Source organism: Periplaneta americana, chromosome 10 (assembly GCF_040183065.1).
Source record: "Periplaneta americana isolate PAMFEO1 chromosome 10, P.americana_PAMFEO1_priV1, whole genome shotgun sequence".
Classification (NCBI taxonomy): domain Eukaryota; kingdom Metazoa; phylum Arthropoda; class Insecta; order Blattodea; family Blattidae; genus Periplaneta; species Periplaneta americana.
Window position 1 is genome coordinate 183,654,212 of NC_091126.1, and position 20,631 is coordinate 183,674,842.

General features: G+C 35.9%; 1 protein-coding gene across 17 annotated transcripts in view; it reads right to left on the reverse strand.

Annotated features, from left to right (window-relative positions):
* Positions 1–20,631, reverse strand: part of Vinc (vinculin) — a 299,829-nt gene that overhangs the window by 215,257 nt on the left and 63,941 nt on the right. For all 17 annotated transcript variants that reach the window (XR_011334655.1, XM_069838599.1, XM_069838600.1 and 14 more), the window contains exons 8-10: positions 19,244–19,462; positions 11,482–11,618; positions 4,181–4,311 (exon numbers count right to left, since the gene is read on the reverse strand). Coding sequence is in view for 16 of the 17 variants with exons in the window: in XM_069838599.1 (XP_069694700.1) it covers positions 4,181–4,311; positions 11,482–11,618; positions 19,244–19,462 (487 nt within the window). In the remaining variant the exon portion in view is untranslated. The remainder of the gene's footprint in view (positions 1–4,180; positions 4,312–11,481; positions 11,619–19,243; positions 19,463–20,631) is intronic.

The following is a 20,631-nucleotide window of genomic DNA, read 5'->3' on the forward strand; positions in this document are numbered from 1 at the left end:
TTGGAATTCTAGGGCCAATCAGACAAACAAGTTCTTCAAAATCATTGGTAGTCATTCTGAGAAGATTATGAGACTAGTTTCGGTACAGTCTCCCACTGCCAGAACATTATCATTTTTTAATAAATCACCCAAAGTGTTTGACCCACTACATACTGCATTTCAATGGCAAGTAAACTTGGGCATATCCAGACTATGTTTTCAATGTTTTCTAACTATTTTTATGGCTAGGTACGCAAAAGCTATATCCTCCTTGTCGAACATTTTCTAAGTATCTGCTATGACAGAAAGCCAGTTCGGTGAAGCAGTCTCTCCCTTCTCTAACATAGTCCGAGCAAGTTTTGTCACTGGGTTTTTGGTGGCCATACTGAAGATGTTGCCAGCCTGTGTCAGTCTGGAGTCCAGCCTTTACATAAGAGGGAATTTATTAGATTTTGTATAAATGCACACCCTCTAAAGTAATCAGAGGTTTTACACAAAATATATATGCTACCTTTAAAGTCTGTACAGTAAAATCCCTCATATCTGGCACCCAAATAACCGGCAATATCAAAACAGCAGCACTTTTGGCTAAGCCAAAAAAAAAAGTAGTCATTCATTCGAAAGGGAAGAGTCAGCCAAAGATGTGAGTGGTTTTCATGATCGCACATGCAGCATATTGTGTTTACTCTTTACAATGTTCAAGCATGAAAACACAGACAGGAAACCCTGTTATGTCCTTGGAGTAGATCGGGTACCATTGGTAAGCTATCACTTGGGCGTTGCAAAAATGTGCAGAGACGATATTTTTAAATTTACCATTTGAACTCGCCCGCTTTGAAGGGGTGTTGAATGAGTCTAAATAGGAAAGTATGAAATTCTCTGTTTCTACAGCACGTAAAAGTTTAATTCGAGTGACAGTATCATAGCTATTACTGCTAAGCACTGCTGTTGCAAAATGGATTCTGCAAAACGAAAGTCAAATGTTCTTATGCTCAAATCATCGAATGCTATTTCATAGTTGCGGTGTTGGCTACACTCCTCTTCATGTCACATGGCTGCCATTTAAAATTGTCATAAGGTTACAAAAACTTTAGTATTTTTTATGCTATTTTATATTACTGTATTACAATAATTTGGAAAATTTCAGAACACGGATTACACGCTACATGTCAGATCATTGTGCTGCCATCATGTTGAAATCTTGCCGTGATGTGAAAATCTCGTGTCAAGCAAGATGGTGCATGTCTCGTGTGAAGCAAGATGAAGCGTGAGAACGCAAGAGAGATAGCTAGATGCAAGATAGGTGTGGTGGAGGCAGAGGGGAAGAGTGGCATCCATGTTTTGAACTTTATCCCAATAATTATGAACTGATGAATGTACATTACCGTATTCAGTATACTAAAAATAAACGTTGTACATATTTCGAAACTTTATTTTGAAATACCTATATGAAAATTACTACATTTCAACATGGAAAAAAATGTTTGTGCAATACAGCATGCCTTTACATGACCTATAAACGTATTTTCCAATTATCTGGCAAAATCAGTTATCCGCACTGGCTTTGTCCCACAGTTGCCAGATACGAGGAATTCTACTGTACTAAGTTTAAAAAAAGTCCGTTGGAAAGGAGAGAAGTTGTTAATTTTGTGCAGCTGCGTTTGCATTCTGACTCAGTGTGCATTTGAAACATAAAGGCTTATTTTTACAAAAAGGACAAACAGAGGCATTAAATAAAACTTGCATTCTCAAGCTAAGGGATCCTTCTACCATATCATTAAGGTTTCAGACTACATGCACGTACAGATCTTTTTAAAATCCTACAAATATTTAAAATTTAAAATATCGTCCCCCCTCTGGCAAACTAGCGAAAGTGACAAATAAGCGCCCCTGCTCTTAAGGTCTATATTGTACTTAGTACTTAGTACAATATAGACCTTAAGTGCAGGGGCGCTTATTTGTCACTTTCGCTAGTTTGCCAGAGGAGGGACGATATGTTTCGGCCACTTAACAGTGTGTTATTCAGGTCATAAATGCTTTACAACTAAATAATTTTAAACATTTAAATCATCATAAAATTGAAGTATATGTATTCCTCTACTTAATGTATCCATTTGGAAGGGGAAATATTCACTTAACAACAAACTCACAAGCAACGAGTTTAGATCACGTCTGGTGCTCAGACTGCACTGACTCTTACATTTCGTCAACATTGAAAGTCAGCTGTACTGCAGAAACTGTTTACTTTATAATTTCCTTTGCGGACTTTTGAAGGGCAACTATCTAACATTTGTTTGGTATAAAAAAAAATAATGATTCGTCTTTACTTGAAATCAATAATTTTTTCCCTCTAGATTGGATTTCTGGCCCACTATGCATTGGTATGTATAAACGATTTGTAAATAACCACAACTACCACCACCGAGCACAAGTTATGAACAATAATTGGATTACAATTTCTTTACAGAGGCCTTGGAGTATTTTGGCTAGAGTATGTATCTCTCTTATTTTATAGTTATCAGGATGTGGTGATTTGATTGCTTGTAGTACTGTGTTGGAATCTGTGAGTGTTACTACTTTTTTTAAATTTGTCAGTATGACTCATGAGTTTCTTAAGGGCTGTGTTTGTTGCCACTATTTCTTAATCATAATGTGTTGCTAGTGGATCGAGTGAAATGTGAAAATTTATAGTTTTAATATTTTGTATCGAATACAGATTTTTTTTTCTTGCATACAATTGTCATGAATTTCATAGCAAGTTTCACGGACAACACTATGTATATACAAGTCCTTGACGAACAGTACGCATCAGCAAATAAGATGACCAGCATCTGAACTCGCATTGTCAAGACAATGGAATGCAACACCAGCTTTTCCCATCTTTATCTCCCACGCGCTAAGGTCGCGCGCATGATTAGATCATTCCATAGCCCTCTTTTGCTTTGAGATCCATATTGAAACTATGCTGATGGCAGGAAAACCCATCATTTTCCTGTATGTTAAATTAACGCAAATCTAGCGTTTACATCGAGAGTAAGACTGGCATATATGAAATATATCTCAGTAGTAGCTATGTTTTTTCCTGCGACCCAGATAGCGTCATGATGCTACCGAGCTAATAAAACCGAAGATTTCCGCGGATGTGCATCCAGAGTCAGTTCAAATCAGCCTAGCTGCCGTAGGAGCAGAGAGCAGTAGATGCCAACAAAGAAAAGCTGGTGTCATGGCAACCACATTCGTTTTATGTAAGTCAAAATAATTCTATTATTTTCTGATTGCTACTAGTGTCAGAGTAATTTACCACATAGATTATAATAAGGAAATATCAGTGCTTAAGACTCAGTGAACTGTGTATATTTCAAAGTTCTACTTTGAATGCAACTACTTAGACATAATGGATTTTACCGAGGTTTGTGAACGGTACTACCTCACGAGATATTTTGATGGGCAATATTATTATCAATATTCGGGAATCCAAGCTGAATGGTAACTAAGTCAACAAATGCCTTTGTAGATAAATTCTTTAAATGATTTTGCATTGTTTCCGAAGTTTGTTTGACTAACTGTATTTTATGTAACAAGCTAATGCACTGAAGCTTGCATATTATTTCATTGTTTAATCAACTGTATTCAAATATAACCTATGCTTTATTTTACTATTTTGTTTTCATTTAAACTCAGGTAATTGAGTAAGTATACCAAGTAGGTATACCATAGATTCTCTTTTATTCATCAAGTAAAGTAACAAGAAATATATAACTAACTAGACCTGTTAGAGATTTGTAACTATTTTTGACATAGCTAAATGTGTAACCCATGTATACAAGAAAGTTTTACAATATATTATAGTGAAACCAGTGAAGTGACTTATTTGATTTGATTTAAGGTAATATTCTTTGAACCTGACTTAACCTGTGATCCTGTTCTTGAATACGCAGTACCTGTCTAAGATAATAGCTCGACCATTACATTCCTAATTATCCTGACTTAAACATAACAATTTGGTGTCAGAAGTTAAACATAACGTAACCCTGACCGGTAGCACCGGCCACAACAAACTAGTGCCCAACAACAAGGCACAACAATAACTTACTTTTATTACATCATAAATACAGTATGTTACTATTAAAATGATTAATAAAAATGTCTCCATTCACAATAAGTCCATAACGAAGTTATGGTGAAAGAAGAACCGTCTTACCTTGAGGAACATGTACAGCATCTGTGAAATGTTTCAGTGGAGAACTGATATCAATGAAATCTTCTACCACACGACTAACCACTGCATTCTGGATGCGATCTTTCAGTTCATACAGCTTCTGGGATAGTGTCCTGGCAACATAATTTATAGTACTACAGCTCCATTGTAGCAACTCAGCAAATACCCTTGTATTAACAAGGAAAATGTTTTAAAGATCAGTAGGTAACATTTTGACTAAATTATTTTTTAATGGAGCAGCTATTAGGCATATTGAAAAATAGACCACAGCTACAACAAATAAATCTACCTAAAAACTGTTAAGACATTTATTAGTTATGTGTGATTTAGCATTCTCATGGTGTTAAATATGGTGTTATACATGCATCATCAAGGAAAGCCAAGAAAAGAAACCCACATTTAGAAATGCTGAATATTTATTTATCTATGACTCAAACTTTGTCAGTTCACATTTTACCACCAAAAAATTTTAGCTGATCTAAAGGAGAGAGAAAGCAACATATGTTGTCAAAAAATGTATAGATTGAACTTTCTCCATTGCTGTTAATGAATAAGGAATTCACGTTTCGAAAATCAGCAGTCTTCATCTTCAGTTGAAAAATGGAGTAACAAAGGTATCCTACTCATTCGGGTCGTTACAAACAACTAAATCTATTTAACTGATCCAAGAGTCAGCTGTAGATTTTTGTGAAACATCGCATCAATTTTTGTGCAATGACAGAAACAGAATTGTATTTGTATTGTATATTTGTACACCTTTATATTACCACATTAACTCTTAATGGCATGCCAAATTTCGTCACAATAAATAAATAAATAAATAAATAAATAACCAATTTCAAACACTATGTTGCAACTAAGTTTCAAATGGAAAATGAGGCAAATTACACTGACTGGCAAAAAAAAAAGTGAATCACTTAATTTTCTTTTAAGAACTATAATAATTTTATAGCTTATGCCTTATTTTTCCTACATTCTGACAAAGGCATATTGTAAAATGAAATAAATATGTGTCCTGTGCACTTCACTCTTGTCATCAAAATGCTTTTTATTTGCAGTTTATTTTAAAGATCTTCTTCTGCAGTCTTCAATCTTGCGATTGGTTTGTAACAGCTCTCCATGCATCCCTATTCATGGCAAGTCTTTTCACTTCTTGATATGTGGAGCATCTGGTATCTTCTTTAACATTTGAAAGGTATTATAAAGATATAAGCAGCAAAATTTCAAGTAATGCATTTCAAGGAGCCATTGTGACAATGCATTACATTAACACATGACTATGTCACAGAAATTGTCACTGTCCTCCATTCGCAATGCCATGCTCACCACTAGGTCCTGCAACGTTTTCTGAGGCATTAAGTTCCACTTCTCCTACAATGCTGCCCAAATTTCGTTCAGGATGTCGAAGTTGCGACATCCAACACTTTGACTGACAATGAGCATATTCCACAAGTGTTCAATAAGATTTAAATCTGGGCTGCATAATGGTCAGTCCAGGGTTGGTATCCCGATGTTGCAAAGGTAGTCAGACTACAGCAAGCAGCATGGGAGGGGAGATGGACGTTGTCATGCATAAGGATGAAATTTTCGCATGTGAAGGGAACGAAGGAGATTATATGGTTCACTAACATTTCCACTATGTATCGGCTCATTTAGAGTGCTTCCATCAATGAAAACAAGCTCCATTTGGACTCCAAAGTGATATCACCCCATACCATGACAGAGCCACCTCGAAATAGCATTCTTTCAGAGAAGTTGCGAGGCAAATATCGCTTCCCCACACTTTCTTCATAATCTCTATCATCAAGTGACTGGAAGCAAAATCGCGACTCATCTGTGAACAGCACCACAGCCCAATTCCAGTGTTGATGCGCTAATTGTAATCATACAGACCAGTGCTGAGAGCGAGTTGTGGAGAAATTGCAGGTCTTCCTGAGGACAAATTGGCTTCCCAGGATCTTTGTCTAACATTTCTCTCACGTACAGTGACTTTCCTCAAAACCTGTCATCCCTCGTAGATGTAGACCTACCACGACCTGGTTCCAGTTGTCTTTGGTAGGTACCCAGTTCACAGAATCGCCATAGGGCATGATGGATGTTTTAAAAAAAGACGCACCAATGACATTAGCCGCAAAACGAATGATTCATCCATCCTCAACCAATGTGAACATTACGAAGCATCTCAACTTATCAAATTTAAAACAGAAACTGAAGAAAAATGTTGACTTATGACAGAAAATGTGACACACATTGGACCACTTCACAATTCTAAAACTTAAAAGTTTTTATTGCTGATCCATGTTGTAAAACTATGAAGTGCACAGCCTGGCCCTTACGGGTAGAAAGTGGCTCATGAGATGGCATTTTTATGACCTCTTAACATACTCATCTCCAAAAATAGTGACTACAACTTTCCTTAGTTATAAAAGCTACTCAATTTAATAATTGAGGCAGTAGAGCAAGTGGACAGCTTCAAATACTTGGGGTGTACTATAAGCAGCAACATGAGCTGCTGCCAGGAAGTCAAAAGGAGGACAGCAATGGCCAAGGAAACGTTTAATAGAAAAAGAAGCATCTTCTGTGGACCTCTGGAAAACAAAACTAAGGAAGAGACTAGTGAAGTGCTTTGTATGGAGTGTGGGAGTGTATGGGGCAGAAACATGGACATTACGATGAAGTGAAGAGAAGCGAATAGAAGCATTTGAAATGTGGATCTGGAGAATAGAATGTGGGTAGTAGACAGACAGAATAAGAAATGAAGCTGTATTGGAAAGAATGGGTGAAGAAAGAATGATGTTGAAACTGATCAGGAAGAAGAAAAGGAATTGGTTGGGTCACTGGTTGAGAAGAAACTGCCTACTGAAGGATGCACTGGAAGGAGTGGTGAACGGGAGAAGAGTTCAGGGCAGAAGAAGATATCATATGATAGACGACATTAAGATGCAGGGTGTATCACGAGGTTTTCCCCTGGTTTATAGAGGTGATTCCTGGTGTTACTTGGAACAAAAAATGTAAATACAGTTATGTGGTGACATGCCATGGTGTATGTAGCGCTAGACATGTTTGTGCAGGACTAATGATGTGTGCAGGAAGATTTAACATTTCACATTCCAAGGTATGGAGAATTCTTCATGAGAACTGATTGTATCCTTTTCATGTGCAAAAATTAAAGCATTTAGAACCACATGATCATACCAACCGTTTGCCTGCCAGATCCCCAGATTTAACACCCTAGATTACTGCATCTGGGGGTGGATGAAAGACATCGTGTACCAGATTAGGGTGCAAACAAGAAAAGAGTTGATTCAACGTATTCTTAATGCCGCAGCAACAATAAAGAACGAAAATGTGAAGTTACGAAATGCTACAGGCGCAGTTCACACCTGTGCGAATCTTTGCCTTCAGATGCTGGTATGAAATTTTGAACATTTGCTTTAAATCCACTCTAAATGCAAGCACTTGTTTGTATTCTAATTATGATTTCCATTTTGGTCAGTGACATCCTTAAATAAAAAAAGTTTTTTCTGCTTTTTTCAAATTGCCGTAAGTCCTTAATTACGAATGTCACCCCATTACTGTATTTACATTTTTTGTTCCAAATAACACCAGGAATCACCTCCATAAACTTGGGGAAAACCTCGTGATACACCCTGTATAGGGATCATACGCGGAGACAAAGAGAAGGGCAGAAAATAGGAAAGATTGGAGAAAGCTGGGTTTGCAGTGAAAGAACTGCCCTTGGGCAGAACACTGAATGAATAAATGAATGGATGAATGAATGAATGGATGAATGAATGAATGAATGAATGAATTTAATAATACTCCCTCTAAACTTGTGGTTTATTGACGGTGATTCGATTTTTACCAAGTGATCTACTTTTCTTGCTAGTCAGTGTATTTACTGTCAGACAAAAGATATGATATATTGCACACTAATTTTGAAAAATCCCTTAATCTTCTAGCACAGGAGAAAGCATCATATGTGTAAAGCAACACAATCCCGAAAACAATACCGTATTTACTCGCATAATTGCCTCCCTCACATATTCCCCCCCCTAGATTTTTACGGCTTATTTTCAGAATTTTATTTTTGTAGCACAATCTCCTCTTAAATCACAACTTTGGACATCCTTTGACCAATCAGTGAGAAATGAAAGGATTGCACAAATATGCTTGGAAAACCCAAGGTCAAAATTCACCACCTCCCATCAACCAGTTCTCGTGTCCTGCACTTTGAGATATAAAGAAACAAGTAGCAGGTAGCAGCCATCCTTTTCCAGTTCTCGTTTTTCATGCGTGTTGTTAGGTAGTGGTGCAGTGAAAATGGATAGAAAATATAATACTTACACAGCACAATTAAACCAATATTATTTCGTACTTAAGTCTTCTGCTGTTATATATCACCACTTCACTTTCTATATTTTTCGTAGTTATCGTGTAATTTCCCCCCCCCCCCCAAATTGTCGGTTATGAATTTTAGAAAAAAAGGGGACAAATTACGCGAGTAAATACGGTATTTAAGCATGGATTATTAAAAAAACACAAATAAACATAATTTTTATTACAGACATCTCAAGAATCTACAGAGACTCTTAGTAAATTTAAAATGTTTACAATGAGAACTTGACTAAAATTGGTGTAAAGACATTCCATGTTTTAATAGAAGAAAGCAAAAGAATTTTACACAGTAACATCATTTCAAGTCTTTTCAAAGAAGAGAAACGATTTGTTCTACATACATAGCAAATGATCAATTGCAGGATTTATGGAATGTACATAAATCAATATGTATAGAGTAGATTCCTCAGGATATTCAATGTAGAAAAAGTCTGTCTTCACATAAAATAAAGTCTCTCTCTCTCTCTCTCTCTCTCTCTCTCTCTCTCCCTCTCTCTCCCCCTTCCTCTCTCTCTCATTCTCACCATCTCCTTTCTATCTCCAGATACTCTGCAGTCTGCAGTTTACTATGTTTACATCCATCCCAGTATATCAGTGTCCTGAACAAGTCACTGACTGAATAATGTATACCCAAATAGTCGTGTGTTTGCTCGTAGCTCAGATTGCTTTATACAGTCTCATATTACAAACTACGAGGCGCGTTTTGGTGTCATTTACAGGAAAAAAAAACACAATTTCATTTAAAGATTTATTGGAACAGATATAGCAATTGTTGAGCTTTTTCAACATATTCCCCAACAGAATTGAGACGTTTGTCATATTGTGCGATCAACAGAGAGGTGCAGACAGCTGTTCAACACTGGTTCCAATCCCAGGCAGCAGACTTCTATTATAATAATAATAATAATAATAATAATAATAATAATAATAATGATAATGATAATGATAATAATAATAATAATGATAATAATGATAATGATGATGATAATAATAATAATAATAATAATAATAATAATAATAATAATAATAATAATAATGGTTTATTTTAACTGACAGAGTTAAGGCCATTTGGCCTTCTCTTCCACTCAACACAGGTATACAAAAGTTGATCCCTGAATATGACAAATGTCTCAATTCCGGTAGGGAATATCTTGAAAAATAACTCAACAATTGTTCTATCTGTTCCAATAAATCTTTACATGAAATTGTGTTTTCTGTCTGCAAATGACTTCAGGCAAACTTACTTTCTAGATGGCTCTCGTAATTTATATGTCATGTTCAATAAACGTTTCTACTACTGTATTTTATCAACAGTAATCTCACTAGACGTTTTGATTTATCTAGAGAAAATCAAAACTCGAGTGGGATTTAATTGACTATTACACGATTAGATGAAAGTATATAAAGATTAGAAGTAACGAAGTACTCCAATACAATAAAAATATTAATTGACTTACGAAAATACAACTGTCTTCAAATGTATTATTGTACCATCTCAACATTACAAATATTACGCTAGATGCATGCTAGATGGCAGTAGTGAGCAATGCCTTCTCGTCGAGAAGTTCTCGATCTATTATACACGATGGCAATGTTACTAATCAAGAAGGTTTTGTTGATTCAGTTTCATTTTGATTAAAATGCAACATTCCACTTCAATTATCCGAATCCCAGTAATGAACGTCACTTGACAGATGATTTTCAATAAATCTTAATATTAAACAATCTCTGATACATGACTATCCATAATATCATATAGCAGAAGCTATAACATAACCTAACTAATATACACAAGTGTTAGAAAAGTTTTAATTAACGACGATGACATAAAAAATAAACATGAATAATTCTAAAAGGAATAATTATTGAATGCACAATTTTCAAATTTGAATGTGGTTGGTGGTTCAATTGATGTTATATTGGACGTGTGCGTAATAGAAGTGGAACTCGTTGATTTAGGCCTACATGGTGTATTCAACTTATTCAGGATTTCCGAATGGTGCTCTTCATTTATTTGTAAATTGGATTTCAGAAGATGCACAGGTATGATCAGTGATTTTTATTAATTCTTGTTCTTGAATGCCAATGCGAGTCATATTTGAAACTGCTGTGCATCAACTGGAGTGGTTTGTAATTTTATATATATATTTTTTTTGACGTCCAGACCAGCGCAGTTTCAAATGTTGGCAAACAAAGAAACAAATGCTAGGGACGCGATAAAATTAAACAAATGCTAGGGACGCGATAAAATTGTGTGATAAGCAGCCATGATTGGTTGAAATACGTCCTTTCGTACCGTTTTATTTGTCAAAAGTAGTATGACGTAGTAAGAGTGTAATAGTCATTATAAATGCGAAATCTTAGTCACGTATCTTCTGGATGGACATTTACATTGTGAGACATGTTAAGTTTTCAAAAGTTTATAGTTGAAATGATGCTTATGATATAGAAAATGCTTATTGCCTTGTGTCTGTAATACGGACTATGTACTAAATTTAAAAATTTCATTTATAAGTTACATACTATGCAGGTTTCATCACGAATTTCACAGACTGAATAGGAGATTTAAATGGGAAAAAGTGAAAATATTAATAATGATCCAAACATAGCTTCACTAATGTTAACTTAGAAAACATCTGTATAGAAGTATCTAATTATGTTTGATTTGTTATGAAAGGTTTCACTGTATATAGAAATCATTCTCTTAACATATTTTCTAGTATTAAATATAGATTTCCAAATGCAATGTGTGAATTTATGCAACAATTTTAAAATTCCTTTATTGTAACGAAGTTTCACAAATAGTCACAACAATCTTTGCTCACTATAATGACTACATCTCTCTAGCAATAAAATAACAAGAATGTAAAGTGAAACACACACACCTTGCGACATCCTGGGCCTGGGGTGTGTCTCCATGTCCTCTTCGACATAAGTCACTGAGTTGTCTTGACAGAATATCCACTTCATCACACAAGCCCAAAATCTCTGCTTTATGCACTCCTGGAAGACCATCTGCAACCTATGAGGAAGACATTCACATTAATGTCAGAAAGACTTTTGCAGTGCAATATTCCTACAGATGAAATAACAGATCCTCCTGTTCATGTCAAGAATAGCTAACTAGTCACCACAAATAATTCTATAATACACTCAGAGCTTACATTCTTTTATATCTGATCGAATAACCTACTGTACAATTTTGACCACAGGCCTGGGCGAAAAGCATACACAAGCAAGGGCATACCGAGGATCTGAACTATGAAGGGCACCTCATACTAGATCGAAGGAAGAGAAAGTAGTTGTGGCAAGGTGCAACATGACATGTACTTCTTACAAATAAAAAAATAATTTGAAAAAATCTTTTTATTAGTCACCATAAACACAAAATTGCATTATTATTATACTTATTCCGCAATTGCAGTTAGGGCAACAATGAATGAAAACAAGGTAACCACTAACTGTAACTGGTATGCTGATTTTCTGTGGTGTAGCGCGCGAGCCCACGCACGCACACGCACACACGCTCGCTTGCTCACTCAACTCACTCACTCACTTACTCACTCACTCCCTCTCTCCCTCCCTCCCTCCCTCTCTCTCTCTCTGTCTGTTGTGCCAAATGACAAATCTTTTACTGCAAACCCAGCATTCTCCAATCTTTCCTATTTTTTTGTCTTCCTTCATCACATAAATCTATTAATTTGTTTTGTATACTTGGCGATGTGTAAACGGCATTCCAACAACACTTCTCTAGGTTAACCCTCAATTTCTTGCCCCTTCATCTACTTTTACATATCATGTGTGCTGCAGAATACTACATAGGAAATAATAGATGACAATATTTGCTTGTTTTCTTCGATTATGATTTGGTGAAACTTTACAATTGAACATCAATAGGCTCATCTTCGAGAAAAGCCTTTGCAGAAGCTGTTGCAGTTTTGTGAAAGTTGTTGGCAACGTGATTCTGGCGCTCCTCGTGAATATCCTTCAACTTCGTGAATGGCCTAACTATGAACGATCCTAAAGCCCCTCTAACAGTGCCAGTGGAAGGAGGGAATAAAACACAGTGCTTACAGAGAGCATCCTTCCATCGTTTGGAGTACACTAGCCATAGAGTGTATTGCTCTAACCAGGCATGGTTACATGTTCTTCACAAATGGCTTGCATCAGTTACAAAATTTTAATTCTTGAGTCAAGCCCAGGTAGTTTTTTACAACTCCTCCTTCCTTTCTACCATTCGCTGGAAAGCTCGTCCTATATAACAGCCAAGGTCATTTTCATGGCAGCCATCATTCTCTTCAATTTCGGGATTCACTATAGAGACAACTTTAGATTAGCTTGGTGATCTAGTTTTGTTATTGTTATCCTTACTTCCATTGCTAATCTCACGATCCTGTTTTCTCTTAAGAGTTTTACTCCCTGCAAAAAGTAATTCTTATTTTGGAATTTAGCCAAAAGCAACCCATCATTAAGATATGCCACATCAACGTTTTCTATTTTTGAAAATTTTAACTCCCCCTTTTCACTTCCATTATGAATAATCCTAAAAATTATACCAAACGCAATCTATTCCTCATACCCAAAACATCACACTGGAAAATTTCATCAAAAGTATGCAAACCATTTCCGAGAAAAATTAATTAATTAATTTTAAAAAAATGTTACATGTTGCAGTGTTGCAATGTTGCATCTGCCATCTATCGTATTGCATTTTTTCTAATCACTCCCATATAATTTTTTTTTCATAACACCACTAAAGAAGTTTCACTTCTAAAGTATGAGTAAAGTACCTAATTACCTTTACTTACCTTATTGAAAATATTTCCCGATATCCATTTGATACTGTCAAGGTCGCCAAGAATATGAAATCCACGTTTTGACCACAATATAGTTTATTTATCACAATATCACTATTTACTACATAACTCACCACTCACAAACTTGCCAACTTGCACAACTGTTAACTGTTCACTTGTATACTCAATGCAACTCGAACTACACTGCTGACAGTGCGCTTATATAATAGGTTATGCTAGAAAGATCTGGAAGTCTCTGATGTGTTGATCTGTTGTGACGCTATTTAGTTTCCAGAACACTCAAGTGCTCGAGTGCAGTGAGTATAGCACTGCTTAGTGGTTAGCAGAATTGTTAGTTCATGAGCACCATCTGGTATTGAATTGATTAGATTTGTCTATTGTTATGAGCTGCGATAAAAACAAAACAGAAAGTAAACTAAAGACACACTAAGCAGACTCGTGATATGGATTCAATACATTAATAAATTAAATTTAAATTTTCTTCAGATATTGTTTTCGTTGTTTGTTTGGTTTAAGATATCGTTTTTCAACAGCACCCAGCATATGCTACAATATCCTACTTACTTTGGTGTTCGCTTTGACAGATTTATTTTATTTTTATAGCTTCCTCGCTGGGTACGCCCTTTCACACAAGCATACATGAACACTCTCTTCAGCCACTTTTTGGGAATATAAAAAAGAGACCGAAAGAATGACCATTTTCATTAACTGTATTCTTCCTCTGATAGTAACAAAACAACTAATGAAGACTAACTAAACCCAAGTTAGACAACAAAGAAGGTGTGTTTTCACCGACAATTAATGTAACATCCCCACACATGCTCACTAATAAAACTGACCTTCTTTTGATCCTTCCATATGAATGCAAGAAGAAAATATAACAAGTTAGTCATCAAATGTATTACCTTCATGTTTCATGGTTCTTTGTGCAATAATATTAAGCATACCTATTTCCCATTAATACAACTATAAATATTTTCGAGCAAATTCACACATAATTCCAGCAACAAAGACTTCGATTTTGTGCAATGGAACCTAAGCTTGAGCATAATTACTCGTAATTTGGGCAACAAAGACTCTGATTAAGTGCAATGGAATCTAAGCTTGAAGATAATGGATTGACAGACACTGCACATCATTTGTATGAAAAAAGTCAAAATCATAACAGAACAAAAAAGAAATGTGTTTAATTTCAATATGTATATGTTATATTTCGAAAAACTAACCCTTTCTTATTCTGAGTGAGAATCAGGGCCTGCAATATATGTATCCTATTATTTTCTATGTATTAACACAAAAGGAATCCTAAATAAGCATGTGGTATCAATATCACAACCTCTCGTTAAAATCCTTTGACTGTGTGTTTTCTTTTTATGCCTCTCTCAGTTTAATATTATAAACTATTTTTCCTTTAATAATGGGGTTGCGACTGCAAGGTTTTTTCTCAAGTTTTCTATTTGTATTATATTTTTATAGGTATTTCTTTGTTTTTTCAGATTTTTTGAAGTATCTGTATTATAATTATTCCAACAGTCAATGTTAGGGATTCCCTTAGGTTTCTCGTTTTTATCAGACTCAAACAAGTCTTACTGTTAAAAGCTTGCAGAGCACCAGTTACGATTTTTAATGCTTGATTTTGGACTCATTCAATTTTTTTCAAATTTGATTTAGAACTTTTTGAGTCATGGAACACTTTTCAGGAGCGAAATATGTCTTGGAACACCATCGTAGCCCATATGGCAAAGTCACATACATGCATTTTTGGATGTTTATACTCAACGACAATTTTCAAGCTCTCAAATATTATTTTATCATATAGCAAAAGCACGAACTATTTTTGAATTCCAAACAGCATACATTTTGATTGAAACTCAATTTTTTTTTCACTGAGAGTGATTAACAGGACCAGGAATTTTATGGGCTAAAAATGTGGAAAATATTATGCCAGCAGGCCGGAACATTCTGGCCGCGTTGGAGAATTTGCACGCGGGGAGAGGAGACGCGAGCTTCGGTGGGCGCTGGGCCACAGCGCAGAGAGAGGGGGAAGGAAACGGACTGTGGCGGAAGTAAAGAAACGTCTGGAGACTGATTGTTGTAGAAACTTTGGGACGCAGTACATTCGAGAACATGTGATTTAATAAATAAAGGGGGGGGGGGGGGCGAGAGAGCCGCAGGTCAGCAGCTAGCGAGCAAGGAAGCCAGCCTTCGAGACTGAGGTTCGACGTGCAGTGAACTTGAGTAACTGTAGCAGCGTCCAGGCGAAAGCAACGCGTTCGGTAGTCTTGGGTTCGAAGTGCAGTGAACTTTATCTGAAAGTCTTGGGTTCGACGTACCGTGAACTTCAGTGAGTGAGCTAGAAAAACTAGCCAAGGCGAACGAACTGTGAACTGAGAGTTTTGTTTTGTACATAGTGCTTTGTGAACATTAGTTGAGATTAGGAGTACATTGTTGTTCTTCTTAATAATCCACGTCAATAGTCATTGTCGTTCTGTGGAGTGCAATAACGACTACTGTGTTGCAGTGTTGAGTGGAATATCCATTGTTGACGGGTTTGTGGTTATTGAAATAAAAGTCACATTGTTGTTGTTTAAAAGTTAAATATTAATGCTTTCATGTGTTATAAATCTAAAAATATGTACCAAAAACTCGAAAATATGTGCTAAAAATTTTCTTCAATTTTATTAACCTCTACATCCTATCTTGCATTTGAAGGCACTTTTGGCATGGTTAACACATTAAGTTATTTTCAATAGTAAAGCAATTCTTTCCTCGAAGTTCATAAACATCTATTATTTCTTCAATTAGTTCATAAGGTAAGTTTTTCTTGTAGTGTTGAAATTTTTCGGCATCAGAGAGACGGCAGAGAAGTGGCCAGTAAAAGAAAATCTTCTTTTGCTTGATTTGCAATGATGTCGTACACTTCCTTAGCTGCCACAGTTCTACTAATGTAAATATTTTCAGTTCTTCTTTTTTTTTGTTGGCACCTCCGCTTTCTCAACTTCCATGCTTACTGCCCCCATTCCCTCTCTTTCCTTCTGCATTGCTTTCTGAAATCTGTCTACATTGCTTCTTATTTGTAGAGCATCAATATATCCCTCTTCTGAACTTGAATAAATAAGATATCCATGTGTGGCATAATGTTGTGGGAAACTGTTAACCTGAAGAGAAAATGGGAGTCCTCAAGCTTCCATCGAATTACTGTTGCCTCGTTTATAGTAACAGACTGTTTAGATGTTGGTTCTATTCTCTCCCTGTATTGAATTAATTGTTCTCTATGATGAAGAATCTGTACAACGGAGGAAAATTCTCTCCGGCACTGGGACTCGAACCCGTGTTTCCAGCTTTACGTGCTGGCGCTTTATCCACTAAGCCACACCTGATTCAAGTTCCAATGCCGGATTGAATCCCTCTCATTTTAAGTTCTACCTACTGGGTTCTCCTCTCTACTTGTGGTTGGACATTGTGTCTACTGTCACATATACCGTGACATGGTACACGCATGAGGGTAGGCCAACAAAGGACTCTAGGACAGAATTCAAGTGTGACTGCACACTTACATGTTTCTTTATTTTCTGACTTAAGTGCACCAAATCACGGACACCAAGCTTTACTCAACTAGGTTCGCTACCTTCTCTCGCAAATAACAAGCATGGAAAACAATACAAACGATTGGTCACCTCACAGCCGCAAATCCATGAATTTCCATTTTGAATCTTGTGTACACTACTTTTAACACTTGAATATAATTAATTGATTAACTAGTGGACTTACTCGTGTTAATTATGTAAGATTTGTGTGGCTTACAGCTGTTTCAGTGCTTCACGCACCATCCTCAGAGCCTACGTCACTAGTTAATCAATCAATTCCATGAATTTCTTTCATAAATATCACACTTAAATTCTCTTTCAAAATCTCTGTTTTTGGATTTTGTTACTTGTACAATGTTGATATGAGGTGTTGGTCTACCACTTTGTTTTAATTCTATCTAGCTTATTGGGAAGCTACCCCCATCATCTCGCTTCTAAGAGTCAGCCAATCTTACTCCCACTGCCTCGTTGCAAGATTGTTTATCCTCTCTTTTAGAGTGCTCACAAGCATACAATTCTACGTTGTTTTTTCTAATGTTGTAATATTATGTAATACATAATTTAATTATATATTAATTTATATATATTCATTTATTTCATTATTTATTTATTGAACACTAATCTACTAGTATTTTTACTGGGTGTTCACATGCTCAAGTGCTCTAATGGAGTAACCGCCACTGGTTAATAGCAAATTTTAGTCCAGTTTCTTTTCACAAAATGCTTGTTGAAAATAATTTTCATGATGTTTCACAAAGCTACAACTTCAATTCTAGATAGTAATTAATTGATTAGCATTTATTCATATTTTTATGAAAACATGGTGTGGTGGAAGATATTGGAGATTTTCGAATTCAGCACAAAAAAAACCTGTTAAGAATCGCATATCAGATGCAAAACAACACAAAAAAAGAGTTTCAAAATGCAGACCAGTGTAATCTGATTCATTTATGATAGCTTCCTTCTTGAAATAGAATGCTGCTTCTTGGCAACTTGGCAATGTCCGTTTTTTAACTGTTTATTTTACGATGCTTTATCAACTGCTGTGGTTATTTAGCATCTGAGTGGGATGAAGGTGATAATGTCACCGAAATGAGTCCAGGGTCCAGCGCCGAAAGCTACCCAGCATTTGCTCTTAATGGAAATCTCCGGAAAAACCTCAACCAGGATTTGAATCCAGGCCTGTTGGTTTCACAGTCAGGCATGCTAACTGTTACTTCACAGTGTTGTACCAATGTCTACTGCTATACGATACAATTACAAAACTTACTTTTCTCTGATTTTATAAACAATTCCACTGTTAGATCATTGCTGCTGTCCAAACCACTTCAGTTCCTTTACCTCTATACAATCAATCACAGTCTCGTCATCATTCATTCATCTCCTCTCTTCATTCCTTATCCATTGTAGTCCTGACACCCTTTCACTTCTTAAATAATCCATTTCCAGTGCCGAGAGTCTTCTTTTACAATCAGCATTCAGTGTCCATAATTCACTGTTATAACAAAGGGCAGTCTCGATCAGTGAAAACAATCCCAATGTTAGACCATTGCTGTTGTTGCCTATGCTTCAACCATACAGTGTGGGTGTCTCTGAACTCTACACAGCGGTCAGATGTAAATAAGAGCAGGTTTCAGACATATAAAGTACAGTACACTTCGGTGGAACATAAACGTAGCGCACTACCTGTTCGGAACATTTGGAGTGAAATATAACCAATGTGAAGTCGTTACTCTTGTTATTCCTCTATGAAGTGTACAAATCAACTAAAGCCTACATATATTAGAATGACTTAATATATAAAGTAATGACAATAACATTGCACTTCAGGTTAGAAATCGATTTGCTCACTTACTATTGCACTGGACACATAGCACCACAGTTCAGCACTGTTGCTGTAACCAGACGGTACAGAAAACAATTCTAAACCCCTTCCCTCTGACGTCATGTACAATACTCGAGTCATATATATGCTGTTATCGTGTTTACGAAGGAATTGTTTCATCTCTACTGATAATAAAAAAAGAAATCACGATGTTTCCAAGATTGGCTCTATCTTTGTCTTCATCAGTTAAACAGGTTTAGCTATTTGTAAGAATACTCTTGTCATCCCATTTCTTGTTCACCTGATCTCCTTTTGCTTTACCAGCGATAAAAAACCCAAAATCTATATCTCTTCCAGGTACCATAACTACTATCTGGCACGAAAATCCTACAGACAAGACACTCAAGTGCCCACATACCTTTTTCCCCTCAGTAACAATAAGCGCAATAGCTTGTTGCCCAAGTCCACGATCATCTCTGTCAGGATGAGCAAGCCATCTTCGAGCCTGCTCCAGTCTTCCTGACACAGTGTGAGCAGGTTGTTGAACTCCTGATTTCTCAACGCCAACAACAGCTCTCTGTACCAGACCACAGAGATCTCCTAGCTTCTCTTGAATACCATGAGCCAAGCATTCAGCCTAAAGAAAACATTAAGAAAATTCACTACTTTCATAAAAAAATTATCTCTGTTCTAGCTGATACATCTATTATCAGACAATACATATCACTTGATGATGTGTCAGAGAAAGAGCAATTGTGCATACATCTCAAGTCTGATTAATGAACTAAGCTACTTGTCAGTGATGTATGCATTTGAGGGGGAAGGACCTGACCACCCTACCACAATATCACCTGGCTTAACTGCCTCATGAGTGATGCTTTATTGGTGTCACTTAAGAAGTTTCAAGCAGTCTTTTGACTACTGACTAAACAATATAAACAAAAATTCTCATGAAAATGTAAAATACATAGAACAGCTTATTATCTACAAATATACGAGAAATAAAACTACTTTCTTCTGAAATATAACGTAATTTTGCACTTAAGATAATATGTATACCTCGACTTACATGATATTATTAATAAGAACGAAATGCAATTTTCTGTCAAATAATCTTCCGGTATATATGTTACTACTTACATATATTTCTAACAAAATTATTAACTACTTATACTTAAAGTTAGCTGCCATAGCGAACACTGACATTAATGAGTACAAAGTTCTAATCTACAATCCTCTGCCATCCTAATGTCTGGTCAATGCCTACCATCCATTACTCACATATATTATAATCTAATATGTTTTCAGTAGAGTAGGTCTCCCGAGTATTAAATCTGATACAGTAGTACAGTAGTACAGTGTAGTGTGTAGTTTTTCTTATTACCAGACGAACTGAAAATTAAAGTTACAATATTTAAATCCAAGTGAGTTACACATCACAGTCAAATTTAAATTTTAGTGCCAAAAATTTATTTATTTTTTTAATATAAGAAGATTACGCTATATTTTTCAGGTGTCCCAATCACAATAAAAACATTAAGCATTAATTTATGGAAGTAAACATCACCACAAAAGAATCACAATTGTACAGCCAGAAAAGTCTGAGGACATATTTTTACCCACAACCTTCCTCTTCACTTGCTATGGATTTCTATTGTACGGTACATTATCTTCTGTAATATATAAAATAATCTGGCAAGTCTAAATTAATACAACATTTTGATTGTATACTGTACTGATAAAATGGAATCTTAATTGGGCAATTGTACTTACTTCAACTCTTGTCAAAGCTATCGGCAAATGGTA